The sequence below is a fragment of the Selaginella moellendorffii genome, unplaced genomic scaffold (assembly GCF_000143415.4).
Source record: "Selaginella moellendorffii unplaced genomic scaffold, v1.0 SELMOscaffold_51, whole genome shotgun sequence".
NCBI classification, from domain to species: domain Eukaryota; kingdom Viridiplantae; phylum Streptophyta; class Lycopodiopsida; order Selaginellales; family Selaginellaceae; genus Selaginella; species Selaginella moellendorffii.
Window position 1 is genome coordinate 817371 of NW_003314312.1, and position 25178 is coordinate 842548.

Below are 25178 nucleotides of genomic sequence, written 5' to 3' on the forward strand. Positions count from 1 at the left end.
TTTGAACGTTTGCACGTCTAGCTGCAACTATGACTGGAAGTGAGTTAAATAGTGTTTGTGTGTAAAAATAGATTTTCTCTTCCACCTCAAATTCTTGAATGTGGAATTCATGGGAGTGAAGCCAATTTCGAAAGTTGATGTCTCAATCAAGGGCATTAATTTATCTCGGTTCAGAGTTCAAAAGTGAATCTAAAACATTGATCCCACAGAAAGAAGAAAGAAAACGCACTGGTGCATTTGACTGTAAAGGAATGTGGTTCATTCTTCACCTTGAACTTTGAGGAGATTAATTCTCTTCCTAAGAGTTTGAAAATGAACGTGCGTCATCACATTTTAAAGAGTGGAACTCTGAAAAAAACCATTTGTTTTATTCCTCTCAACAGGAGGAGACTTGAACGAAGTCACTTTTCAATTGCAGGATAAAAATGATGTTTTGACGAAGTGAGTTCTTTACTAGAGCTGAGAGCCACAGTATCAAACTAGATTTAATTTGTTTAGAAGAATGTATAATGCTATTCAAGCTTCAAAGTTTAGAAAAATGGTCCGTGAACGTACACTGACCTTTCAATCTTACCATGGATTTAAGCGATCAATGTAAGCTTCTTTGGTCTCCCAGCTAGAATGGATTTGACAAAGTTGATGGCCAGTCGCGATTGTGGTCCTTCTGGGTAAAAGTTTAAGTCAAGGACGCTTCTTTGGTCTCCCAGCATGGGTTTTGTCAGCGATTTCAAAAAGCTGCAACTCATCAAATGACGTCAAATGTGAGGCACGAGAAAGGGAAGCCCATGTGAAAGTCCAGTGTATGCTCTGAAAACTTTCTATACAATGCAAGAGAGAAGCTTTGAAATGGTCTTCGATTTGGCAATTTAGCGGTGGCTAAACTGTAGAATCCAGCTATAAAAACCGCCACAAAGTTCGAACGTGAGCAGCAAGGCATCTCGCAGCGTGTTCTTCGGAGTTGCAAAGTCTCAGCAAAGGTTCAAGAAAAAATCTCGATCCATTTTTCCTCCTTTTGCAAGCATGAAGAAGGTGACACTCTCAACTTGTGGGAGCTGCGAGGGAAAGACTGATGCGCTTAAGAAGATCAAAGGTATGTGGATTGGAAATTTGAAAGCTGATATCGTTTCTTGTTTTTGAACAACAGGGGTTGATAAGGTGGAATGGGAGTCGTCAAGCCTGGTAGTGATCGGCAAATTTGATGTGGACGACGTGGTCAAGGCGATGGATTGCCACCACAGCATTCTTCGTTCTGTCGAGAACGATTATGAGCCCCCAAAGAAGGACAAGGAGAAGAAGGGCGGTGGTTCTAGCGTTGTATATGTTTACACCCACACCTACAATCACTACAATTGCAAGTGAACTTCAGGAGTTTCTGATCTAAAAGCCAAGTTCTTAGGGTTTCTTATTTCGCATACTTTAGTTTAAAATTTAACCCTCAATTTAACGTAAGGGTTTAAGGATGGAATTAAATTTTCAAAACTTGAATATTTTTTGATCAAACTGATGAATAATGCCGGTGCTCAGCCGTAGTCAATACGATCGGTGTGGAGTTCTAGAATAGTAAACTAGCAGAGTTTTTTCCTACCTTACCTTTCTTTATGTTATAAAAAACAACCATCGATTAACTGGTCCGAACTCACGGGAAACAGCTTTTTGGGGCCGAAATTTCCACGAAATTGTTCCCGCAAGGACAATTATGAGAGAGTAGAAGAAGGAACATCATGAAGTTCATCCCACGGTGCCACGCAATGTGTTGGAATAGTGGCAACGACCACTTCAAGTAGGGAATCACCCATTTGCTGCTGTATGATTTGCTGCTCAACTTGGAATCTAAGTTCTGGGTTCAAACGCGACAACCTTTTGCAGGCTTTGATGAATCGGTCTCTCATAAGAAGAATAGACAGTTAAAGTTGCAACACAGCGGATCTAGACGTGTGGAATTTTCTTCTGCATTATGTCGTCTTTGACTATTCGCTGAAATCGCGAGGAATTTGGTGGTGACGCGTCGTCCTACAAAGACTGTACCGTAGAATCAAGCTATAAAAACCGCAAACGTGAGCAGCAAGGCATCTCGCAGCGTATTTCTCGATTTTCTGGCACATCTTGAGCGAGCAACTCCAGTTTCCTTTCCTTGTAAGCATGAAGAAGGCGACACTCTCAACTTGTGAAAACTGCAAGGGGAAGACTGACGCGCTCAAGAAGATCAAAGGTATAGCACAATCTTTGCATTGGATCGCGGCCCTGATTCCATGAAATCTCTGGTGCGGTTTTCCCAATAGGGGTCGATAAGGTGGAATCGGAGTCGTCAGGCTGGTGGTGATTGGAAAATTTGATGTGGACGACGTGCTAAAGGCGATGGATTGCCACCACAGTGTCCTTCGTTCCATCGAGAACAATTACGAGCCCCCCAAAAAGAAGGAAGCAGGCTCTAGCGTTATATATGTGTACACCCACACCTACAACCAGTGGAAAACGTATGAAACTAAAAAACGTAACGTTTTAAACGCGTTAAAAAACGCCGTTCTAAACTCCCAACGAGTTTGCACTATTTGCGAAAAGAGACAAAGGTTTCTTTAGGGTTTCTTCAGAACTTCATAAGGGATCTCCCTCATTGCTTTGCACGTTTTCACACCTCTTGCCCAAACTCCAGCACTCGCTCCGCTCCCCCAGTGTGAATCTCATGACAATACTTACATGTCCAGTGCCGCTCTGCTTGTATCACATGCTTCCAGCTCCAGCATTCGTGGCGTCCTCCAATTCCTGCCATGAACCCTTAAAAAACCTCGCAGCAGTTTTTCCGATTTCGAGCTAGCAGACCCAGCAGATGCCGATGATGGGCATCTGCTGCAGCAAGCCGCACAGGGTTCAGGGGGGCCAGCAGAATCTATGGTGGCAAGCACGGAGAACTGGTCCAGTGCTGAGACAAGCAGATCAGCGAAACGGCTTCTTCTTTCATTTGTTTTAGTATGTTATTCGGTTGGGTTTTATAAACTTAATATTAGATTAAAGTGTCTTTAGTAAATATTAGTGTTTTCTTAATCATTTTAGGCTTTAACATGTAAACGTTTGATTGTCCTGAAAAAAACGTTTTAAACGGCATTTAAACGTGGACGCGTTTGAACGTTTGCACGTCTAGCTGCAACTATGACTGGAAGTGAGTTAAATAGTGTTTGTGTGTAAAAATAGATTTTCTCTTCCACCTCAAATTCTTGAATGTGGAATTCATGGGAGGTGAAGCAATTTCGAAAGTTGATGTCTCAATCAAGGGCATTAATTTATCTCGGTTCAGAGTTCAAAAGTGAATCTAAAACATTGATCCCACAGAAAGAAGAAAGAAAACGCACTGGTGCATTTGACTGTAAAGGAATGTGGTTCATTCTTCACCTTGAACTTTGAGGAGATTAATTCTCTTCCTAAGAGTTTGAAAATGAACGTGCGTCATCACATTTTAAAGAGTGGAACTCTGAAAAAAACCATTTGTTTTATTCCTCTCAACAGGAGGAGACTTGAACGAAGTCACTTTTCAATTGCAGGATAAAAATGATGTTTTGACGAAGTGAGTTCTTTACTAGAGCTGAGAGCCACAGTATCAAACTAGATTTAATTTGTTTAGAAGAATGTATAATGCTATTCAAGCTTCAAAGTTTAGAAAAATGGTCCGTGAACGTACACTGACCTTTCAATCTTACCATGGATTTAAGCGATCAATGTAAGCTTCTTTGGTCTCCCAGCTAGAATGGATTTGACAAAGTTGATGGCCAGTCGCGATTGTGGTCCTTCTGGGTAAAAGTTTAAGTCAAGGACGCTTCTTTGGTCTCCCAGCATGGGTTTTGTCAGCGATTTCAAAAAGCTGCAACTCATCAAATGACGTCAAATGTGAGGCACGAGAAAGGGAAGCCCATGTGAAAGTCCAGTGTATGCTCTGAAAACTTTCTATACAATGCAAGAGAGAAGCTTTGAAATGGTCTTCGATTTGGCAATTTAGCGGTGGCTAAACTGTAGAATCCAGCTATAAAAACCGCCACAAAGTTCGAACGTGAGCAGCAAGGCATCTCGCAGCGTGTTCTTCGGAGTTGCAAAGTCTCAGCAAAGGTTCAAGAAAAAATCTCGATCCATTTTTCCTCCTTTTGCAAGCATGAAGAAGGTGACACTCTCAACTTGTGGGAGCTGCGAGGGAAAGACTGATGCGCTTAAGAAGATCAAAGGTATGTGGATTGGAAATTTGAAAGCTGATATCGTTTCTTGTTTTTGAACAACAGGGGTTGATAAGGTGGAATGGGAGTCGTCAAGCCTGGTAGTGATCGGCAAATTTGATGTGGACGACGTGGTCAAGGCGATGGATTGCCACCACAGCATTCTTCGTTCTGTCGAGAACGATTATGAGCCCCCAAAGAAGGACAAGGAGAAGAAGGGCGGTGGTTCTAGCGTTGTATATGTTTACACCCACACCTACAATCACTACAATTGCAAGTGAACTTCAGGAGTTTCTGATCTAAAAGCCAAGTTCTTAGGGTTTCTTATTTCGCATACTTTAGTTTAAAATTTAACCCTCAATTTAACGTAAGGGTTTAAGGATGGAATTAAATTTTCAAAACTTGAATATTTTTTGATCAAACTGATGAATAATGCCGGTGCTCAGCCGTAGTCAATACGATCGGTGTGGAGTTCTAGAATAGTAAACTAGCAGAGTTTTTTCCTACCTTACCTTTTTTATGTTATAAAAAACAACCATCGATTAACTGGTCCGAACTCACGGGAAACAGCTTTTTGGGGCCGAAATTTCCACGAAATTGTTCCCGCAAGGACAATTATGAGAGAGTAGAAGAAGGAACATCATGAAGTTCATCCCACGGTGCCACGCGATGTGCGGAATAGTGGCAACGACCACTTCTAGTAGGGAATCACCCATTTGCTGCTGTATGATTTGCTGCTCAACTTGAGTTCTAGGCTCAAACGCGACAATCTTTTGCGGCTTTGATGAATCGGTCTCTCAGCTAGTTGGAATGTCCTCTTCATAAGAAGAATAGACTGTTAAAGTTGCAACAACGCGGATCTAGACAGCGTGAAATTTTCTTCTGCATTGTGGTCGTCTTTGACTATTCGCTGAAATCGCGAGGAATTTGGTGGTGACGCGTCGTCCTACAAAGACTGTACCGTAGAATCAAGCTATAAAAACCGCAAACGTAGCAGCAAGGCATCTCGCAGCGTCTTTCTCGGTTTTCTGAGCAAACATCTTGAGCAAGCAACTAGTAATCTCGATCCATTTTCCTTTCCTTGCAAGCATGAAGAAGGCGACACTCTCAACTTGTGAAAGCTGCAAGGGGAAGACCGACGCGCTCAAGAAGATCAAAGGTATAGCACAATCTTTGCATTGGATCGCGGCCCTGATTCCATGAAATCTCTGAACAGGGGTCGATAAGGTGGAGTCGGAGTCGTCAGGCCTGGTGGTGATTGGAAAATTTGATGTGGACGACGTGCTAAAGGCGATGGATTGCCACCACAGTGTCCTTCGTTCCATCGAGAACAATTACGAGCCCCCCAAAAAGAAGGAAGACAAGAAGGAGGAAGGTTCTAGCGTTATATATGTGTACACCCACACCTACAACCAGTACTGGAAGTGAGTTAAAATAGTGTTTGTGTATAGAAGTAGTTTTTCTCTTCCACTTCAAATACTTGAATTCATGGGAGGTGAAGCAATTTCGAAAGCTTGAAACCGATGCGGTTCAGAGATCAAAAGCGAATCTAAAATATTGATCCCGCAGAAAGAAGAAAGAAAACACACCGGAGACTCTATGGTGGCTCTCAGCTCTAGTAAACTTCTCACTTCGTCAAAACATCATTTTTATCCTAAAAGTGATCCTCCTCCTGTTTAGAGAAATAAATGGTTTATTTTCTGAGGAGTTCCAAGTGAGTTCCAGGCTATGCGATTGGAATTGTTTAGAAGATTATATAATGCTATTCAAGCTTCAAACTTTAAAAAAATGGTCCGTGAACGTGGACTGACCTTTCAATCTTACCTTCTTTTCTGGATTTAAGCGATCAATGTAAGCTTCTTTGGTCTCCCGGCTCGAATGGACTTTTTCTTCCAGCGATTTCAGAAAGGGAGCACGAGGGTGTCAAGTTGCAACACCAAAACAAATCCATGATGGCACGAGATTTAGACGCGTCGATAAAACTGTGATCCGTGTGGAAATTTTCTTTTAGGTGAAATGGCTTCCGCCAGAAACGGGCCTCGTAATTTGAACTAGCGAGGAATTTGGAAGTAGACGCGTCGTCTTACGGACTCGTTAGGCCTGGTGGTGATTGGAAACTTTGATGTGGACGACGTGGTCAATGCAATGGATTGCCACCATAGAGTTCTTCACTCCATCGAGAAAGATTACGAGGAAGAGGGCCGTGGTTCTGTTCTAAGCAAAAGTTTCAAGAGTTTCGTGAGGGATTATTGGATTTTCAACAGATTAAGTGCTCAGGTGTGAATAACTGATAAGATCTACAATGCTCCAGCTGTTGCAGGTCGTACTACCGTAGATTCGCACATGTATGTATACCTCTAGATTACGTGACAAGGTGGGACGAACCAACAGAGAAAAAACAGAAAACAAATGGAGCCAAGCGCAAGAACAACTTTTTGTTTCGACGTCGAACTGTTTTTGCCGTGTTCTGAGATCATCATCTGATGGAGAAGGTGACATTGTCTACTTGCGAAAAAAAAAACAGAGATAGATAGATAGATATAGTCTATAGACATTTGGGCTTGGGTCCTACTCCGGAGAGCCAGGCAAATGCTTATGCATGTAAGATCCTCTTCATCAACTTCATTCTCAACGAAATAAGAGAGGAAAACAAGATCTGGTTGTGCAAATCAATTTCAATCTTCTTTAGAAATGAGATTTCATCTTTTTTAAAGAACTACGAGTGAAATCTTCTTTTGCATTGCGATAGCCTGGTGAAATGGTCTTCCCCCAGAAGCGGGCCTCGTGTTTTGAAGTAGCGAGGAATTTGGTAGTAGACGCGTCGTCCTACGATGGCTTAACGTAGAATCCAGCTATAAAATCAGTTCGAAGACGAGCAAGCGCGATAGCAGCTCGGCTAATTTTCCCTAGGAGAGAGCAAGTTTCAAGGAAAAATCTCCCGGTTGGATCTATTTTTCTTTTTTTGAAAGCATGAAGAAGGTCACACTCTCTACTTGTTGGAGCTGCGAGGGAAAGATCAACGCCCTCAAAAAGATCAAAGGTATAATCTTTGGATTGGATCTGGAGACCATGAATCTGGTGTGGTTTTTTCGACAGGAGTTGATAAGGTGGAATCGGAGTCGTCAGGCCTGGTTGTGATCGGCAAATTTGATGTGGACGACGTGGTCAAGGCGGTGGATTGCCACCACAGCGTTCTTCGTTCCGTCGAGAACGATTACGAGCCCCCAAAGAAGAAGGACGAGAAGAAGGAGGGCGGTGGTTCTAGTGTTGTATACGTTTACACCCACACCTACAATTACTACAGCAAGTGAGCTAAAACACTACACAGTCCACTGTTAAGGAGCGCCAAATTGTGATTTTGGGCAATTGGGATGGATCAAGAGCGAAGAAACCGTTTCAAGAGTTTCGTGAAGGATTGATTGGATCTGGAGAAGCTCAAAATAATATTCCCGCGTTTGTGCAAATGCCGGTAGATTTCGGGAACTTTTGCGGGCCTCTCGAGAATAACTTTTTGTTCCGACGTCAAGCTGCTTTTTTGGCCGCCAAAAGTGGACTGCCATTTTTCGTATGGATGTGAACTTCTACACTGTCGGTCGACGCTGGGAGAAAACACGCCGAAGTAACTACAGGAAGAAGAAAGAGAAAGAGAAAGCGAGCGTATCGTGTCCCGACGCGTTTTGCTGTTGCGATGGTGTAAGATTTTCGTGCTTAAATAGGGTAGTCGAGTTCCTCAAGAGAGATCAAGCAAGTGTGTTTTTCCCGAGTGAAGAAAGAAAGCAAGGATTCTGATTTGAGATCGAAGCTCGTTTTTCCACAAGCAAGCAATTCATCATGAAGAAGGTGTCATTGTCTACTTGCGCGAGCTGCAAGGGGAAGACTGATGAATTCAAGAAGATCAAAGGTAAGAGCCTGGGAAAATTTCTCTTGTTTGCTCCCATCTAACATTTGGGTGTGAAAAAACAGGGGTGGAGAAAGTGGAATCCGATTCCTCTGGCCTGGTTGTGATCGGGAACTTCGATCTGGACGATGTTCGCAAGGTGAACAGCTGCCATCACGGGATCCTCCGCTCGATCGAGAACAATTACGAGCCCCCGAAGAAGAAAGAGGAGAAGAAGGAAGAGAAAAAGAAAGAGGAGAAGAAAGAGGAGAAGAAGAAAGGAGAGGAGAAGAAGAAGAAAGTTGTGCAAGTCTACACCGACAACTTCAATCTCTACTACAACTGAAGTGAAAGTTTGAGATGGATCGATGCGATAGCGTTTGAATTCTTGTAAAAATCTTCCTTTTTCTCTTAAAAAGAAATTGTCAGTTTTGTATAAATTTTCTTGGGTTTTCCTTTCCTTCTTTGTTCACGAGGCTCAAAGATTTTGAGAATTTGTGGCCAATTTCAGCGATTGTTCTCTAAGAATTTTCATAGCTGGATTGAGCGCTCCAAAACTTGAAGAATTTGAGAATTTTTGGCCAATTTCAGCGATTGTTCTCTAAGAATTTCCATTGCTGGATTGAGTGCTCCAAAACTTGATGAGATTTTCTTCCATTCAAACAAGAGCTGCCACCTAAGAACTGAGGTGACGAATTTCCATGTCTTTCACGTGGCGGCGGGCGATTGACCGCGACTAAAGACCTTGACTCTCATTGAATCTTCGCAAAGACTTTTCAAAGTCTCAAAGACTTTCAAAGATTTTCCACAGATTTTCCAAGGTTCCAAAGATTTTCCAAAGTTACAATGATTGTCTAAGTTCTTCCAGAGTTCTTCAAACACTTTCCTCGAGGCACATCAGGAAAATGATGTTTTGCTGTTGCTACATTTTACATTTCATGTTCTAAGAGGAACGAGCAAAAGTATGATCGCTCCCAAAAAATTCTCAGATTGTAACTTTTGAGCTTATTGGGATCCAACCATTTGAGAATCGAAGGATGGATGGATCGCCAGTCTTCTTTCTTCTTTGTCTGCGCGTTTTATACATGTTGAATCGTTCGCCTCACACTCGTAGTTACGACTAAAGAGAGTCTACCACTCATTCGTGATCATCACAGCAAGTTCAAAGCATCTCTTGGGAATTGAATCGATTCCACGCCACCTGAAAGTGTGAATTCAAGAAGCACAAAATCATCCCTGTGTTGAAACAAAGAGGGATTTGCGAAGAACCTGTAAGATGTGGAAGACTTTCTCGGCTATGTACTTTTGCTGGACGCTCGCGTGCTTTTGCTGCATTTTGTCCGGATGAACACACAGCGTTGCTCGTCGGTAGGCCTTCTTTACTGCGGCTGGATTGATGAGCTCGGTGAGAGTTACTTGCTTCCATCCAGATTCCGGCCACAAAACCTGTGAGATCGATGGAGCAGTGTAAAGGAAACTAGAAGAGAACACGAAGAAAAGTTTGGATCTTACGTATTGGAGTGTTGAAAGGAGAGCTCGAATGTTGCCATCTTTTCCTACAGACCACCGTTTGATATCGCTGTCGAGTCTCTCGGCCAATCTCTGGAAGCAAAGAAAGTTTTGAATTTTTCTTCTTTGGTCGGTGCCGACTTACTTGTCTTTCGGCTTGCTCGGATTGGAGCTCCAGATCGCGCTTGTTCTTTTGTGCCAAAGCCTGTGCCTGCAAACAAAATCCATTTTTTCTAAGCCCCGAGAAGGAAAAAGAAGAATTTTTCCACATACTGCGCGGTTTTGGGTTCTCCGGTAGCGTTCCAAGCGAGCTTTCCTTCGCTCTGGCGTCTCTCCTTTCAACTCTTGGAAATCCTCGCGAGAGAAACCTGGGACACGAAAGAGACTGGCTAAGAACAATGGAAGGAAGCAACACGACGTACTGCTGTTTGAGTTGACATTGCTGGTTCGATCGCTCTCCAAGTTTGTGCTCGAACTTGTCCTCCGAATGCCTCCATTCTCGGTTTGGCTTCCAGACGTAGGCATCGATGCCTGGAAAAGGAAGAAACAAGAACAAAGTTGGAAAAAGTGCAAATCGAGAACAACTTCGAGACCGAAACAAGCTGGATCTCGAAAACAAAAACCCGAGAATGTGAGAGGAAGAACAACTCAAAGTTGGCAAAAGTTGGAAGAACCACGACCTCGAACGAGAAATGGAGAAAAAGAAAGATCTCTTACCGAGTTTGCGAAGCGTTGCTTGGGAGCGCTCGTCGGCCTGGAAGAGCTGGAAGACACTGGAGCTCGAGCAGCATCGTAGGCCGCTCGCTCGGCTCTCGCCCGTGCCTCGGCGTTGGCTCGCTCCACCGCCGCTCTCTCCATTTTCAACCGCGCCGCCACCTCCGCCGCCGCCACCGCCGCCTCCACTTCGGCTCTCTCCCGCGCCGCCTTCTCCTCCAGTCCCACTCGGTCCTTCTCTCGCTCGATCTCCCTCTCTCTCTCCAGCTCCCTCTCCAGCCTCTCCCTCTCCCTTTCGCGCTCCTTCTCTAGCCTCTCCAGCCTCTCCCTCTCGCGCCTCCTCGCAGCGTCGATCCTCTCGAGCCTCTCTCGCTCGCGCTCCTCCCTCTCGCGTTCTATCTTCGCCACTGCCGCTCGCTCGCGAGCCTCGGCTCGCATTCTCTCCACCAGTGATCTATCCTCGCGGAGCGCTCTCCCGAATTGGCGGTGGTGCTCGCTATCCTTTGGATCGTCACGAGGAGTAGTAGCAGAAGAGCTCTCGGATCGCGCCAGCCGCTCCTTCTCGAGCTGTTCGCGCAAAGAAACGCGCGTTCCTCCTCCTCCGCCACCTTTTGCTGTGGACGAAGAACTTGGCGACGAGGACGACGATGCCGGGTTTGCTCGATCCTCGAGCTCCTTGGCTACCACTTCGCTGCTCGATTGCTCTCTCAATCGAGGTTTGGTCCGCCGCTGCTGCTGCTGCTCGCTCGATGATTTCTTTCGATCCATAGCCGCTGCTCTCTCGGCCTTGGCCTTTGCTTCCAGCGCCGCTCTCTCGCGAACCTCGGCTGTGATCCTCGCCACCAAGCTCCTCTCGCGTGACCTTCGAGCTTCTTCCATAAGCTCTCGCTTTCGTTGCTCCTCGATCGTCCTCCTCTCCTCCGCTTCCAAGCTTTTGTTGCTCTTCTCGTGATCTCGCATTGTCGATTCAAGTCTCTCTGGAGTCTCTGGAGCCGCCTCTTCCTGATGATCCTTGGCCGCTGCTCCGGATCCAGGAGCGTTGCTGGATGATCCGGGGGTACTCGCGCTCCGCTGGTTCGTCGTGAAGCTATCGATGCTCAGGATGGATTCGCTGTCGGTGGTCTGGTCCTTCTCGTGACTTGTTGCCACTGCTTCCGCTAGCTTGTGGATTTGCGGCGCTCCTCCAGCTTCTCCGGAGCTCGACAAACGTTCTTGATCATCATCCTTGTTCTCGAAAGTTGGCGGCGCTAAATCATTATCGGTCGAGCCTTGCTCCTGCTCCAAACCACTGCTCGATCGAGCTCCTGCTTCCTCGCGCTCCATAACGTCATTGCTTGATGGAGCTCCTGCTTCCTCGCGCTCCGGAACGTCATTGCTCGATCGAGCTTCTTCTTCCCGGAACATTGGACTGGAGGTAGAAGCATCGATGGCTTCGCTAGAGCTCTTCTCGGCTTCTTCTACTTCCGATTTGATCACCTTGCCATCACCTTCCACAGCTGCTCTAGCCTCTTCTTGCGATCCAGTCATGCTTTCTTCGATTGGAGCTGCCACCTTTTCCTCCTCGTTCAGCCTGATAGTTTGCTCGCCATCTTTGCCATCCTCGCGAGAAGATTGGAACACGGCAGCCCTCGCATCTCTCTCGATGTGCTCCAGCGCCGCTCTGTCAGCTCTCACTTTGGCTTGCTCCGCCGCCGCCACCTCCACTTCCGCTGCAATCCTGTCGATGGCTGCTCGCTCCGCTCGAAGTTTGCTCAGCGTCTCGGCTCTTGTCTTGGAGCTCGGATGAGTATCCGGCTTGACGTAGCTCGGTGGTGGAGACGAAGGAGAAGTTAGCTTCTCCTCCTCGGCCAAGTTGTGCTTTTGCCAGTCCAAAACTTTCTCCCTGATGCTCAGCTCCGCGTGAGCGCTTCTCTCCTTGAGAACTCGCTCGAGCAGCTCGGACGATGAGTTTTGTTGCAAAGGTGGAGGAGTTCGCACCGGCGGCGGCCCCGAGTCCGAGTGAGTCCTTTCCAGGCAAGCTTCTTCGAAAGAACTTTGATTGGAAGCTCGCGATCGAGCTGGTGCCGCTCGCACTGGAGGAGGAATATCGGATGGCCTGGTCGTCAGGCTCACTTCACCAACACTCACCCAAGCTCTCTCGAATTGATCGTTCGAGAGATCTTGATGCTGCTCGCCGTTTTGTGACATTCCAAGGAACGATCCTTGTGGCTTCTGTGGATCAAACAAAAGATGGAAGTTTACAAGCTTAAGGAAGTGAGAGAAAAAAAGAGATTGTGATCAGCCAACCTTGAGAGCCGCCACGTCCAAAGCTTGTGGAGGTGCTGGAGCGTCTTTGGAGCTTCCAACAGTAGCAGCACTGCACAAGAAAAGTTTGTGAGCACTTGAAAGATAGGAGAAAACAATATAAATCTATGGCTATGGCAAGAAGCTTAGTTTGAGTTACATACTCTTTGCGTGGAGGAGTCCCAAGACCGGAGGAAGCAGTGGTGATCTTGGCCCCGGCAACATCACCCCCGAACGAAAACGGCCCCGATAAATCATCCGGCGCCTCACCAAAGATATCCTCATACGTAACTCTCGAGCTGCTCTTCTTGAGAGTTGGAATCCCCCGGAAGATCTCATTGTCTCGGAGCTCCGACACCTTCATCCTCGACGAAGGCACCCGGAAGACGTCCTCAAACACCGGGATGGTGGAGTGGACATTGCAAGAGAAAACTTCGTCGTAGACGCTGTAAGACGATCCAAAACTGCCATAGCCCGAGGAGTGATTGTGGTGGTGGTTTTGATCGCTCCTGCCGCGAAAGCTTCCGCCAAAATCGCTCTTTCCAAGCTTGGCTCTACCAAAACTCTCCGAGAACCTAGCGGAGCTATCAAACTTTGGGCCACTGCCGCTGTTCTTGCTGCCTCTACTGCCAATTCGACCCTTTCCTGCCCGACCAAGTCCATAGTCCCGCTCCAAAATGCTACCAAAATCATCCATTTCTTCCCCCTGGAGCTGGAAATCCAAGTTCTAAGTCGAGTTACTCACGAGTGAGAGATGGAGATGATCTTCCGGTTAGACCTTCTCCCCCTTCTTCACATCGGCTTCCATATACTCTTGTGTTCTTCTTCCTCCTCCTGTAGCAAAGCCCAGAGAGAAGAGTGAAAACGTGCATTGACTCTAATAGCTAGAGGCAAAAGGAAGAACTGTTTTTTCTCCTGTTCTAGAAGAAGAATATCCATTTACTCACCTTGCATAGCTCCTGCCTTTCATGGCCCCGAAGAAAAATTCCACCTCTGGAGAAAAAAAACATGGGAAAGATTTCACTGTTAGTGCCGAGAATGAAGCGAAAGAACCCACAGCTTAAGCGCAACGCAAGCGCAGTCCATGGAGGAAAAGAGAGGAAAAGGAGAAAAGAATTCACAGATCGTGAGGGCGTGGAGGAGAAAGTGGAGAGTCGAAGAACCTGGAAGGAGGAGAGGAAGAACTTTTGCTCCTTTGGCTCGATCAGTCCGTGAACGAGAACCCACCATTCGCTGCTCGTCGGGTAGCAGCTTGTGTGCATTGTGTGCGCAAGGAAAAAAACAAAAGCTCGGGGCAAAACGAGGAAATGCTGGAAGCGCAAGCTGTTCTTGGGAGAAAAGAGAAGAAGGGATCCTTTTTCCGAGAGAGAGAGAGAGAGAGATGAGAGATGGAGCAGAGAAAAGAGCTCGCGAGCGCTTTGAAAGCGTCCAACAGCTCAAAAAGAGTGGTGTTTCGCAACTGGGCGTTGTGAAGACAGTGGAAAACGACACAATATAAGTAGGCTGGCTATGGAGGAAAAGAGAGGAGATAACAAAGTCTCATGAGAGAACAACGCAGTCTTTAAGCAAAGAGCTGCTTCTTCGCACTGACACAAACCAAAACCCAAAAGAGAGAAAGCGAGCAGCAGAAAAAAAAAATTCCACTTTTCCTTTAGCCCGAGAGATCAGCAGCAGAGCTTTGAGCTTGAATGAATGAAAGGGAAGCTTTTGTTTGTGTGTTCTTCAAGAGCAAAGGCAGAGCTCTTGGAGAAGAATGCTGGTGGCGTTCCAGGCTTTGGCTGGAGAAAGCCGCAATCTTTAATCATGGGTTTGGTGCTGGAGCTCCATCTCGCAAGCAATGCGGGTAGCTAACAATTTCTCCCTATTCCCTCATCGATCCACAGTAGAACCTAGTGAACTTTCCTTTGGGATCTTTCTTTTTCTGGCCAAATTGCGATCAGTTCCTCGCAGATTCCAGGATTTTTTCTTCATGGGTGGGGGACAAACACGGATTGGAGCAGGATTAGCTGCTACCCATTTGGGAAATCGAGCAAACTTCTCCCCCAATTATTTTTTTCCTCACAGTCACAAGTTCAACTGTTCATTGCCAGCGAAATCATGAGATTTGTGGGCGGGGGCCAACCCGCGCGGACCAAATGTGGGAAGTTTCTTCGCCGCGGGATGGGCTACGCATTCCCACCTGATGAGACAAAAGGAAGAACTTCCGGCCAAATACAGAGCACTATATACAGTGGTGGTTTGGATCGATCATTCCAACTCGAGAACTTGATCCGCAAAAAACTAGCTGGAGCCCATTATAGCTGAGAGAAAACCCATCAAAACCCACCAAGCGATCGATCAAAGTCGCACATTTTTGCCACAAGATCAAGGAAAATCACGAAATGTCGTGTCACGTTATGAACAAGGAAAAAGTAACATTAAGAAAATCCATCGCCCAACAGCCGGGGAGTCGCAAAAACGTGAAGTTTGGATCGATTCGACTGGGGATGAGTAAGTACTTACCACTTTTCTCTTCGACGCTACGCCCCCAACCAACATGAGTTGTTCTTCCGTCCATCAAATCGATTGTTCGTCAATCCATTGGTCCTTTTGTAGCGTTCCCTTATGAGTCCACCTACTGGAACTTCCTGCAAACGTTTCCAGGGACAATTTCCAAAACTTTGCAGGCTTCGGGAACATACCAGCACGATTCTTGGCTAACTTCACTTTTTGTTCTTCACACTCTCTAGGCTAATGTGTCCAAAGAAACTTTAGAACATTTGCGGACAGGGACGGGCAGCCAACGAAAGAAAGCTTTCTTTCTCTCGCTAAGCTACTGTAGATCCTTGCTGCAACGAGCAGCGTGGAGCAGACCTCTAGGGACGTGGACATGTTGCAAACAGGAGAAGAAATTGTTTTCTAGTCACCGATCGATCAATCGCATGAGCTAAAACAAAGCTCTGTGTGTTTCGTGGGTGTTCTATCAAAGAATCCGAGAATTTGTGTGAGGAGTCCTTACGTAGGTAGCTGTCCGTTGCCTGCTGGCTGGCCTGGCGCTCATCGTTCTCAAAGAAAACTCTTAAACAAATCTCATCTCCATGGGTTTTGACAAACAATGTCAAACAATCCCTGCGAATTTCTTCCGAGGTCCACACCGTACCTGTGGAGAAAAGATTTTGTCTGGGTTGTGTATGCTTGTTTTTTGATGGTTTCATGGTGTTCTTCGTGGCGCTAAGCATTGCTTTTGGTATGATTGTTTGATTTCGCTTGGCCGCTTTTGATTGCTTGCTTCCATCGCCAGCACCATGAGGAGAAAAGAAATATGTCTAGATTAGCTCACCCATCATTGCGGAATCGATGGATTCCTCCCCATCAATTCGCGATTGTCAAAAGCTTTTCTACGAGCGAGGACGATGCATTTGCCGCGCCCCCAAGTTTAAAATTTTAAACATTAGGGCTCTTATCTGGGTTAGGGCGCGTGCCCTAAAAACAGAGGGACACTGGATTTGCGTTGCAATGTGAGCGATGGCGGTGGATTCCAGCGCCAGGGCCAGGGCGCGGGCAATCGAAACGAGGTCAGTCACTGGAAATCGAGCCGCCGCGGCAATGCGGCGGCGCTGCTGGCGGCATTGAAGGCCGCGAGCAGAGCCAGAGACATCGAGCGCGGCCGCCAGGCGCATCTGGAAGCCATCCATGGCGGGCTGGATTCCAGCGTTTTCGTGGCGAGCTCGCTCATCGATATGTATGCCAAATGCGGGAGGATGGAGGAGGCCAGGGCTGTGTTTGATGGGATTCTCCACCGCGACGTGGTTTCTTGGAGCTCCATCATTCTTGGCTACGCACAGAACGGGCAAGGGGAGGTTGCGCTCGAGCTCTTTGTTGAAATGCAGCGTGCCAAGGCGGAGGATCCTTCTTCTCCGCAGGCTCCGAATTCCCAGACTTTCGTGGCTGCGATCAGAGCTTGTAGCAGCATGATCGACGAGAAGAAGGAAGGAAAAGTTCGCGAGGATCGAATGGCTTGTCTGGAGAAAGGCATGGCCATCCATGCTCGAGCTCGGCTGGGCGGATTGGACACGGATGGTTTTGTAGCATGTAGCTTGGTGGACTTTTACGCGAAGTGTGGAAGCATGGTGACTGCTTGCTGGGTTTTCGATCGAGTGGACGATCGCAGCTACAGTGACTTGGTGCTGTGGACTGCTCTTATCTCAGGCTATGCACACAATGGTGACGGCGATATCGCTCTAGAGATTTTCGAGCAAGCGAGTGCCTTCTTCGATGCGAGCTCTTCTTCTTCGAGCTCGTCCCAGAGTTACTCGACCCGGACGATTTTCTTAGCGGCCGTGAAGGCTTGCACAAGCATAGCAGCAAAAGAAGAAGTCACAGACAAGCACAGGCTCGACCGCAGCGATGCTAACAAGTTCCTCAAGGCTGTGTCGCTAGAGAAAGGAATGGCAGTGCACTCGGCAGCGGCAAGGCTCGGGTATATCACGGCAGCAGACATTTTCCTGATGAGCTGCTTGGTGGATTTCTACGCAAAGTGTGGAAGCATGGTGGATTCGCAACGAGTTTTTGACAGCATGAGCCGTCACGACGTTGTCTCGTGGACTGCTCTTGTCTGGGGGTATGCACACAACGGGCAGGAGGAGATCGCTTTGGAAGTTTACGCTCGGCTCCAACAACAGGGCTGTGCTTCAAACTCCCAGACGTTCGTGGCTGCTCTCAAGGCCGTCGTCTGTCTCGCGGAGGCTGAAGTTGGCAAAGAGATCGACGGGAAAGTCGTCAAGGTGACGGCTTTGGAGAAAGGAATGGCGATTCACTCCCAGGCAGCGAGCAGCGGCAAGCAGCATCACACGGAGACTTTCGTAGCGAACAGCCTGATCGACATGTACTCCAAGTGTGGAAGCATGGTGGACGCTCTGAGAAGTTTGGAGGCGATGGCTTCTCCTCCGGATATAATCTCGTGGACAGCTCTGATCCTCGGCTATGCCGACGCTGGAGAAGGCAACCGAGCTCTCGAGATCTTTTCTCGAATGCAAAGTCAAGGTTGCCGTCCAAACGCTCATACATTCGTGGCAGCCCTCAAGGCCTGTGGCAGCATCTCGGCTGTAGGAACTGGAAGAGTGATCCACGGGGAAATCTGCAAGTTCGGCCTGGAAACAACACTCACTGCTGGGAACAGTCTGGTCGACTTCTACGGGAAGTCCGGAAGCATGGTCCGAGCTCGCCAAGTTTTCGACTGCATTCCAGCGCTCGACGTTGCGAGTTGGACGTCGCTCATGGCCGGATACTGTCACCAAGGCGAAGCAATGGCAGTTCTCGACCTCTTCGTTGGGATGGTCGACCAAGGCGTGAATCCAAACGAGATAACTCTCGTGACAGTTCTCACGGCTTGCAGCCACGCCGGGCTCGTCCACAGAGGCAAGCGCTACTTCTCAGACATGAAAGAGAGATTTGGTCTCACTCCCAGGATTGATCACTACCACTGCCTCATCGATCTTCTGGGACGAGCAAACTTGCTGGAAGAAGCACTCCAGGTCGCGAAGGCGATGCCAATGGAGGCTACTTCGGTGACATGGACGATCGTGTTGGTCGCGTGTGAGAAGTGGAAGAACATAGAAGTTGCGAAGATTGCATTTGAGGCCCTGGTGGTTTTGGACGAGAACCAGGCGGGATCTTACGTCCTCATGGCCAATGTCTATCGCCAACTTCGACCATTTGTAGTTTCATCTGGAGGAAACAAAACGATCAAGCTGTGAAAGCCTGTAGATCTCTGAAGAAGTGCTCCTGTAGTCAGCTCATAAGACCAACGCTCTGACCAGCTGAGCTAAGGGAGCTTGACATTAATCAATCTTATCTCATACAAAGAGTTCCCAGAGTACATACGTCCCGGCATTGGAATAGTTTGTGAAATGGATACCTCATGCAATGCAGATGAATGTTCTAAGGTGCATCAGAAACGTTTACTGGGAAGTGGAAATCAGGACTATTGACAGTTTTCAGAAATAATGCCATGGACGAAGAGTGGAAATAGTTTGACAGAGAGGGATTCCTCGATTTTTGCTAGAGGGTCATGGAAGAAATAAGGCTAGGAGAAGGAAGCAATGATAATTTCTATGTTCTGCTCCAACAATAAAAAGGATTTGATAAAAGGTTTTGTTAGTGGAGGATGAATGTTTTGTTACAAGAGACTCTGGGAAACGATCCATTTCTTTCCGATTATTTTGGGAAGCATGGTTTCAAAAGCGCTCCATGAAACTTTATTCATATAATAACTTAAAATAGTTTTGCATTAGAAAATAATTCAATCAAACCAATCAAAGTCCAGAAGCATGCTCCAAATGCGAGTGGTCGACGAAGGCCTGAATCCAGACGAGATAACTCTGGCACGGCTTGCAGCCACACCGGGTCCACAGAGGCAAGCGTTACTTCTCGGACATGGAAGAGAGATTTGGTCTCACTCCCAGGAGTGATCACTACCACTGCCTCATCGACGAGCAGAAGAAGCACTCAAGGTTGCGAAGACGATGCCAATGGAGGCTGCTGCAGTGACATGGACGAAGAAGTGAAAGAACATAGATTGTGTTTGAGGCACTGGAGGATTTGGACGAGAACCTCTTACGGCCAAATTCGACCCTTTGTAGTTTCACCCGGAGAAGTGTTCTTAAGTGACAAGTGGAGGATGAATGCTTTTTAGGACGTGCTCATTCTGTGGGGGGGAGAATGATCAAATCTTTACTGTGGAACTTGCTCACCGTTTGCAGAGGTAAGAGAAGCTTTTAGATTGTGCTGGTTTTGATATGTGGATTTGGCAACAGGCATCTGAGTGATTCCAAACTGGAGATCATCCCTGGAGCAGCTCATGCTCCGTACAAGAATTTCAGAACTAAACCATTCAAAGCTTTAGAATGGTCAACTTGAGGGAATTTAAGGAGAAACTTTATGAATCAAAACGACTTGCCCTGGAACGAGATGCGGTCAGCATAGGTCAGTTCAGGTTGACCAACTTCTTGAAATCCGGCTACATAGACCCCGTGTCTGGACACATCATCTGCTCGTAGTGAAAATGCACCTAAATGCCGAGCAATGTCTGGAGAGTCCAGAGATCAGGTTTGCATGTTAAACTGCACAGTGAGCGCCTCAAATGTGCAGTCCCTGTGATCAGATAGCTTTCCGAAACCCTGTGATTGTACACAAACAAAGTTTTAGAAATAAAAAACGAAAGCAATCGAACTTACTCGTAGAGAAATAGAAGGTGTCCCTGATGGGAATATTTTCCTTATAAGCTAGAAAAGAAATTAATGTAGAAAATATCACCAAGCACAAAAAAGCAAAGTACAAAGTGAGCAACATATGCTACTGAAAGGTAAACAGGGGTAAAAAGTTACACCACACTTCCGGTGAAGAGTAATAAAATATCTCAATCATGATTGTTTGTCATATATATAACAAACAATGTTTTATGATCAATGTACAATATATTTCCTCCATTTGATGCTTTTTAATTGAGTACAAGTGTAAACTAACTATGAAACCTGGGTTGCACTAGAACTTGTTCTAGTGATGAATGTTTTGTTACAAGAGAAAAGATCCATTTCTTTCCGGTTAGTTTAGAAAACAAGCTGTGAAAGCTTATATCCCCAAGGAGGTGCTCCTAGCGAGGTTCGAACTCGCGACCTTCGGCTCATAAGACCAACGCTCTGACCAGCTGAGCTAAGGGAGCTTTGACATTAATCAAGCTTATCTTATGGTAGTCGTACAAAAGAGTTCCCAGAGTACGGAACAGCGCCAAGGAGGATAGCGGCATCCTTGGAGGAAACACTGTATGGCATTGATGAGAGGAGCTCGCGGGCTTCGATCGCATAGCCCGATCGTGCGAGAGAGTCGATCACGCAGCAGTAGTGCTGTTTCGATGGCTGGATCTGGTAATCCATCGCCGCGGAGACGAAGAACTGGCGGGCAGCGGCCGGAGATCCCGTGTGGCTGCACGACGCGAGCACGGAGACGAAGCACACTGCGTCGGGAAGGTCTGTGAGGAGCATCTGGTGGAAGAGATCGCGAGCGCGGGCGTAGTGATTTGGGCCATCGTGATCACTGGGATGGGACGTGTGGGCGGAGAGCATTGTGCTCCAGGAGAATCCATCGCGCTCCGGCATTCGATCGAAGAATTGCTCCATTGCCACCAGGAGATCGCCCGATCGAGCGTGGGCTGTGAGGATCGCGTTCCACGACACGAGGCTCTTGATGGGCATGGAATCGAACAAAGCCCGCGATTGATCGAGGCAGCCGATGGATGCGAGTAGCGAAAGGATGGAATTCCACGAGATAAGGTCGTGCTCGGGCATGCAATCGAAGATGTCCCCGGCATGATCAGCGTCTAGAGCTTTCGCGTGCGCTGCAAGGATCGAGTTCCAGGAAACAATGCTGTGCTGGGGGATCTGATCGAAGAGCGATCGGGCTTCCTCGATCCGGCCTTCCAGGCCAAATGCGGTGATTAGAGCAGTCCACGAGAAGAGATTGCGCTCCGGCATTCGCAAGAAGAGATTCTTGGCTTCGTCTAGCCTCCCGATTTGGGAAAATCCAGTGAGAATCGTGGTCCAGGAGACGAGATCTCGGCTCTCCATTGAATCAAAGAGAGACTTGGCAATGTCAAGATGTCCTTCTTGGGCATTTGCTGCGAGAATTATGTTCCAACTGCGCAAGTTCCACTCCGGCATGGATCCAAACACAAGATCTACCATTGCTACATTCTTAGTTTGTAGTGCTACTACTAGATGTGTGTTCCAAGAAACAATGCTTAGCATTGGCATCAAATCAAAAGCGTTTGATACAGCCACAACATGCCCTGCCTCGGCAAATGCTGCTAAGAGAGAATTCCATGAGATTAGATTGGGCTCTGGCATTCTATAGAACATCCGTTTTGCTTCTTCTAGAAATCCAGCCTTTCCAAGTCCATAGATCATCGAGGTCCAGGAAATCGTGTTCCAATGAGGCATAGAATTAAAAACCCCTTGCGCCTCGCGGAGATACCCACAGCGCATGTAAGCCGTGATCATGGCGTTGCAAGCGACGATGCTCATCGCTGGTTCTGGAATAGAATCAAAGACTAGCTTGGCAAGATCGAGATTGCCATTTTCGGAGCAAGCACACAGGAAAATCACCCAGGAGAATCTGTTCTTGCTGGAGATAGAATCGAAAACACGCTTGGCTTGATCCAGGCTGCCACAGCGCCCATACATCTCGATCAGCCGATTGGAGTGGAGGATACCGTCGCTGGATCGATCCAATTGCGAGAACTCAAGGAGCTGCGAGTGGATTGGATGCGCTTGAGCGAGAAAATGACAATTCATTCGCAATTGGGAAGATTTACCAAGGCTAGTGTTTGCTAAAGATTTACCAAACAATGGGGGCCAGTGGGAACGCGAGGCCGTTTGCTAAGCTAGGCAGAGTATATAAATTCCTCTGTCTGCCCTAGAACAGAGGTGAGGGATGATGGAAGAGAAGAATGCCGTCGCTTTGCTCGTCTCCCTTCCAGGGTTTCCAGGGTTTCCAGGCGGGAGCGGCTGATCCATCGAGGCGCGCTCTCGCAATGGCGTCAGCGGGGTCTCCATCGGCTGCTGCTACCAAGATGAAGAAGCCGGCGAAACCAGCTCCCAAGGTGACTCTGGAGAGCTTTGTGAGCAAGATGCTGCCTCTTCTCGAGCTGGAGAAGGTGACTGTGTGGATTCCTCAGCGATATTTCGAGTGATTTTGTGGATGGATTCGTGTGTAGGAGGCGGAGATTGCTGCGTCTACCGAAACAATTGGAATGACGAACCCTGACGTTCTACAGCAGCGTGGCTCGGCTTTGAAAGGATTAAAGTGTGTTGGTGTCGAGGTGAGTGGCTTGTACACTTTGCAGCTGCTTCATATTTCTTTCTCGATTCGTCAGGCAGGATTGCTGGGAAAGTCTTTGCTTCTCTTGCAACCGAATTCTGGAGAGCTTCTTCCGTCTCACAAGGTACATTTGTTTACGTTCTTGTGGTGTTTAAGTGCATAATTTCTTCATTGCTCTTCAGCTGTCTACACACGATGTTGTGCTTTTAAAGCCAAACAAGGGAGGCTCGGCAGCTGAATCCCTGGGTCAAGGTGTTGTCTACCGCATAAAGGTGTGGCTGGATTGTGATTTGTGGCTTCCTGATGTTTTCGCTTGTCTTTTGGTGGTAGGATAAGTCTATCACGGTTGCTATGGATGATGTTCCAGACGAAGGCGTTAATTCGCTTCTTAGGCTGGAGAAAGTCGCGAATGAGGTTGGTACTCTAGTCACGAAGCTGATGATACAATGGCCTTGGTTCAGGTCACCTATCAAAGACTTAAAAGTACATTGTTGGACCTTGGCAAGGGTGTTTCAAGAGGTCCAGCAACTGATCTGGTTCCTGTGCTTTTCGGCGAGAAGCCTCCCTCGTTTTCCAAGACACATGCCACGTATGAACCTTACAACACAGAGCTTGACGAGTCTCAGGTGAGCGTTGTTGTCCATTAGTTTTCTTGAGAAATGATCTGCATCGTATCAGGTTAAAGCTGTCAAAATGGCTCTAAGCGCACAAGATGTGATGCTACTTCATGGTCCGCCTGGAACTGGGAAGACGACGGCAGTGGTCGAAATTATTTTGCAGGAGGTTAAGCGGGGGCTCAAAGTTCTTGCTTGCGCTTCTTCGAACATTGCCGTGGACAACATGGTGGAAAGACTCGCCTGCCACAAGTCTGTATAATTTGCATGCGTCATTGTTTTTTGAATTTTATACGCAGGGTGAAGGTTGTGCGCTTGGGACATCCAGCTCGTCTTTTGCCGCAAGTTCTTGACTGTGCACTGGATGCTCAGGCAAGCATTTTCAGTTTTCGTCAAGCTTTCTCAAAAGGGGATTCTTGCAGGTACTCAAAACCGACAACAGCTCGTTAGCCAAGGACATCAGAAAGGAGATTAGTGTAAGTCTTTCATTCCTATTGTTTTTCATGAACTGCATGGCATTCTCTTTCGTTGTCCAGGTTCTCAATGCGAAGATTCTAAAGGCCAAAGATCGAAAGAGCAGAGACGAGCTAAGGAGAGAGCTGCGCCAATTGTCGAAGGAAGAGCGCCAAAGACAACAAAAGGCTGTCACGGATGTCATTCAAGGTGCCTCTGTTGTGCTCACGACCTTGACTGGAGCCATGTCTGCACAACTGCAAAAGGTTGACTTCGATGTCGTTGTTCTTGATGAGGCTGCTCAGGCCCTTGAGACGGCTTGCTGGATCGCCATTTTAAAGGTAATACCATTCTTTCATTCTTGTTTTGGGATAGAACGAGTGTGTTTTTATGTACTTGTGCAGGGACGAAGATGTCTTCTCGCTGGCGACCATCTCCAGCTCGCTCCAACAGTACTGAGCAAAGAAGCCGAGAAGCAAGGCTTTGGAACAACATTATTTGAACGCCTGGCAGGACTGTATGCCAGTCAAGCCATGACAATGCTCACAGTGCAGTACCGTATGCACGAGCACATTATGGATTGGTCTTCCCACGAGCTCTATGGCGGCAAGGTCGGTACGGATTGGACTTTTTGGGACTGACAGCGAGACATGCTTTTTACCAGATTCAAGCACACGAGCTTGTGGCAAGCCGCAAATTATTCGAACTAGATGGCGTCAAGAAAACTCCTGCAACTGAGCACACGCTCGTCCTCATCGACATCTGTGGCTGCGACATGGAAGAGTCAAAGGACGAGACTGAGAGCTCTTTCAACGAAGGCGAAGCCCGCATTGCTATTACTCACGCCCAAAAACTCGTAGAAAGCGGAGTTAAGGCTATTGACATCGGAATAGTCACACCGTATGCGGCCCAGGTATCTATATATTGTTTCAGAGTTTATGTTGTCTCTAAGTTTCATGCAATGCAGGTGAATGTTCTGAGGCGCATGAGAAATGAGGAACAGCGTTTACTGGAAGTGGAAATCAGCACTATTGACGGTTTTCAAGGCCGGGAGAAGGAAGCAATGATAATTTCCATGGTTCGCTCCAACGATAAAAAGGAGGTGTGGTTTTCTTGTTGAGGTAGCAGTGACACTAAAAGCTTTTGCTTTAGGTTGGGTTCTTGAGTGACAAGCGGAGGATGAACGTTGCAGTTACAAGAGCAAAAAGGCAATGCTGTGTCATATGTGATTCGGACACTGTGGGAAAAGATCCATTTCTCAAGCGGCTTTTGGATTATTTTGAGAAGCATGGAGAATATTGTTATGGTCTTTATTATCAATGACTTAATTGCGGTTTCTCTGCTAACGTTTGAGACACATTGCCACGATCAATCTCATTGTTTCACTTGCGCTTACGGATCTATTTCAAGCTCTTGATCCTTGACCAGACGTGTGTCTCTACCTTTCTTTTATCAAATGATATTTGGATTAAAAGCTTTGGTTGTGAAACATCTTTCCACCTCTGGTTTTTTTAGTGCAGCAGTAGTTCCACAGGTGATCATTCTGACCTTGACATGCTCCAACGAGTGAGCATTCGTGCAGCCTTCTCCCCTCTATCACAAACCCGCTGCTGCAATCCTCTAATCGGGAGCCTCTGACAAAGTACCATCTCTATTGCAGAAGTGCTCTTCGGACCGGACGTC

At 47.1% G+C, this 25178-nt stretch overlaps 5 protein-coding genes and 1 non-coding gene across 6 annotated transcripts; 3 read left to right on the forward strand and 3 right to left on the reverse strand.

Moving 5' to 3' along the window:
- The first annotated feature begins 7061 nt into the window (after nucleotides 1-7061).
- LOC9634830 (protein PXR1) lies at nucleotides 7062-8521 on the forward strand. Its single transcript, XM_024686908.1, has 3 exons — nucleotides 7062-7233; nucleotides 7290-8094; nucleotides 8157-8521. The coding sequence occupies exons 2-3, from the start codon at nucleotides 8025-8027 to the stop codon at nucleotides 8414-8416; spliced, it is 330 nt and encodes a 109-aa protein (XP_024542676.1). The 5' UTR covers nucleotides 7062-7233; nucleotides 7290-8024; the 3' UTR covers nucleotides 8417-8521.
- A 446-nt stretch (nucleotides 8522-8967) lies between these two features.
- On the reverse strand, nucleotides 8968-15321 carry LOC9634209 (auxilin-like protein 1). Its single transcript, XM_024686907.1, has 12 exons — nucleotides 15258-15321; nucleotides 13740-15203; nucleotides 13524-13569; nucleotides 12741-13410; nucleotides 12580-12649; nucleotides 10297-12504; nucleotides 10002-10110; nucleotides 9853-9947; nucleotides 9725-9790; nucleotides 9583-9672; nucleotides 9340-9516; nucleotides 8968-9271 (listed from the first exon to the last, which is right to left on the reverse strand). Exons 4-12 carry the CDS (start codon nucleotides 13271-13273, stop codon nucleotides 9233-9235), a joined length of 3387 nt encoding a protein of 1128 aa, XP_024542675.1. The 5' UTR covers nucleotides 13274-13410; nucleotides 13524-13569; nucleotides 13740-15203; nucleotides 15258-15321; the 3' UTR covers nucleotides 8968-9232.
- A 447-nt stretch (nucleotides 15322-15768) lies between these two features.
- Nucleotides 15769-18311, forward strand: LOC112350527 (pentatricopeptide repeat-containing protein At2g13600-like). The gene is made up of 2 exons (XM_024686862.1): nucleotides 15769-15810; nucleotides 16029-18311. The coding sequence occupies exons 1-2, from the start codon at nucleotides 15769-15771 to the stop codon at nucleotides 18309-18311; spliced, it is 2325 nt and encodes a 774-aa protein (XP_024542630.1).
- A 1347-nt stretch (nucleotides 18312-19658) lies between these two features.
- Nucleotides 19659-21902, reverse strand: LOC112350528 (pentatricopeptide repeat-containing protein At2g35030, mitochondrial-like). Its single transcript, XM_024686863.1, has 2 exons — nucleotides 20313-21902; nucleotides 19659-19733 (listed from the first exon to the last, which is right to left on the reverse strand). Exons 1-2 carry the CDS (start codon nucleotides 21900-21902, stop codon nucleotides 19659-19661), a joined length of 1665 nt encoding a protein of 554 aa, XP_024542631.1.
- TRNAI-UAU lies at nucleotides 20202-20275 on the reverse strand. Its single transcript has one exon. It is a non-coding gene; the product is annotated as a tRNA-Ile (tRNA).
- A 133-nt stretch (nucleotides 21903-22035) lies between the features above and the next one.
- LOC9634832 (DNA-binding protein SMUBP-2) lies at nucleotides 22036-24850 on the forward strand. The gene is made up of 14 exons (XM_002981821.2): nucleotides 22036-22264; nucleotides 22325-22429; nucleotides 22484-22552; nucleotides 22611-22700; nucleotides 22759-22842; nucleotides 22890-23054; nucleotides 23107-23294; nucleotides 23342-23414; nucleotides 23465-23518; nucleotides 23579-23836; nucleotides 23900-24106; nucleotides 24160-24408; nucleotides 24463-24597; nucleotides 24648-24850. Exons 1-14 carry the CDS (start codon nucleotides 22058-22060, stop codon nucleotides 24816-24818), a joined length of 2055 nt encoding a protein of 684 aa, XP_002981867.2. The 5' UTR covers nucleotides 22036-22057; the 3' UTR covers nucleotides 24819-24850.
- Nucleotides 24851-25178: the final 328 nt, after the last annotated feature.

Excerpts from the sequence above, each read along its gene's own strand:
- LOC9634830 (XM_024686908.1), top strand. The coding sequence starts at position 8,025 with ATGAAGAAGGTGTCATTGTCTACTTGCGCGAGCTGCAAGGGGAAGACT. Across the intron at positions 8,095-8,156 it reads TGAATTCAAGAAGATCAAAG|GGGTGGAGAAAGTGGAATCC; the intron begins GTAAGAGCCTGG and ends GTGAAAAAACAG.
- LOC9634209 (XM_024686907.1), bottom strand. The coding sequence starts at position 13,273 with ATGGATGATTTTGGTAGCATTTTGGAGCGGGACTATGGACTTGGTCGG. Across the intron at positions 12,650-12,740 it reads GGGACTCCTCCACGCAAAGA|TGCTGCTACTGTTGGAAGCT; the intron begins GTATGTAACTCA and ends TTTCTTGTGCAG. Across the intron at positions 12,505-12,579 it reads TGGACGTGGCGGCTCTCAAG|AAGCCACAAGGATCGTTCCT; the intron begins GTTGGCTGATCA and ends TTTGATCCACAG.
- LOC112350527 (XM_024686862.1), top strand. The coding sequence starts at position 15,769 with ATGGTGTTCTTCGTGGCGCTAAGCATTGCTTTTGGTATGATT. Across the intron at positions 15,811-16,028 it reads GCATTGCTTTTGGTATGATT|GGCGCGTGCCCTAAAAACAG; the intron begins GTTTGATTTCGC and ends TATCTGGGTTAG.
- LOC112350528 (XM_024686863.1), bottom strand. The coding sequence starts at position 21,902 with ATGAATTGTCATTTTCTCGCTCAAGCGCATCCAATCCACTCGCAGCTC. Across the intron at positions 19,734-20,312 it reads CGTACTCTGGGAACTCTTTT|GGTTTCGGAAAGCTATCTGA; the intron begins GTACGACTACCA and ends GTACAATCACAG.
- LOC9634832 (XM_002981821.2), top strand. The coding sequence starts at position 22,058 with ATGCCGTCGCTTTGCTCGTCTCCCTTCCAGGGTTTCCAGGGTTTCCAG. Across the intron at positions 22,265-22,324 it reads CTCTTCTCGAGCTGGAGAAG|GAGGCGGAGATTGCTGCGTC; the intron begins GTGACTGTGTGG and ends ATTCGTGTGTAG. Across the intron at positions 24,107-24,159 it reads ACGAGCTCTATGGCGGCAAG|ATTCAAGCACACGAGCTTGT; the intron begins GTCGGTACGGAT and ends GCTTTTTACCAG.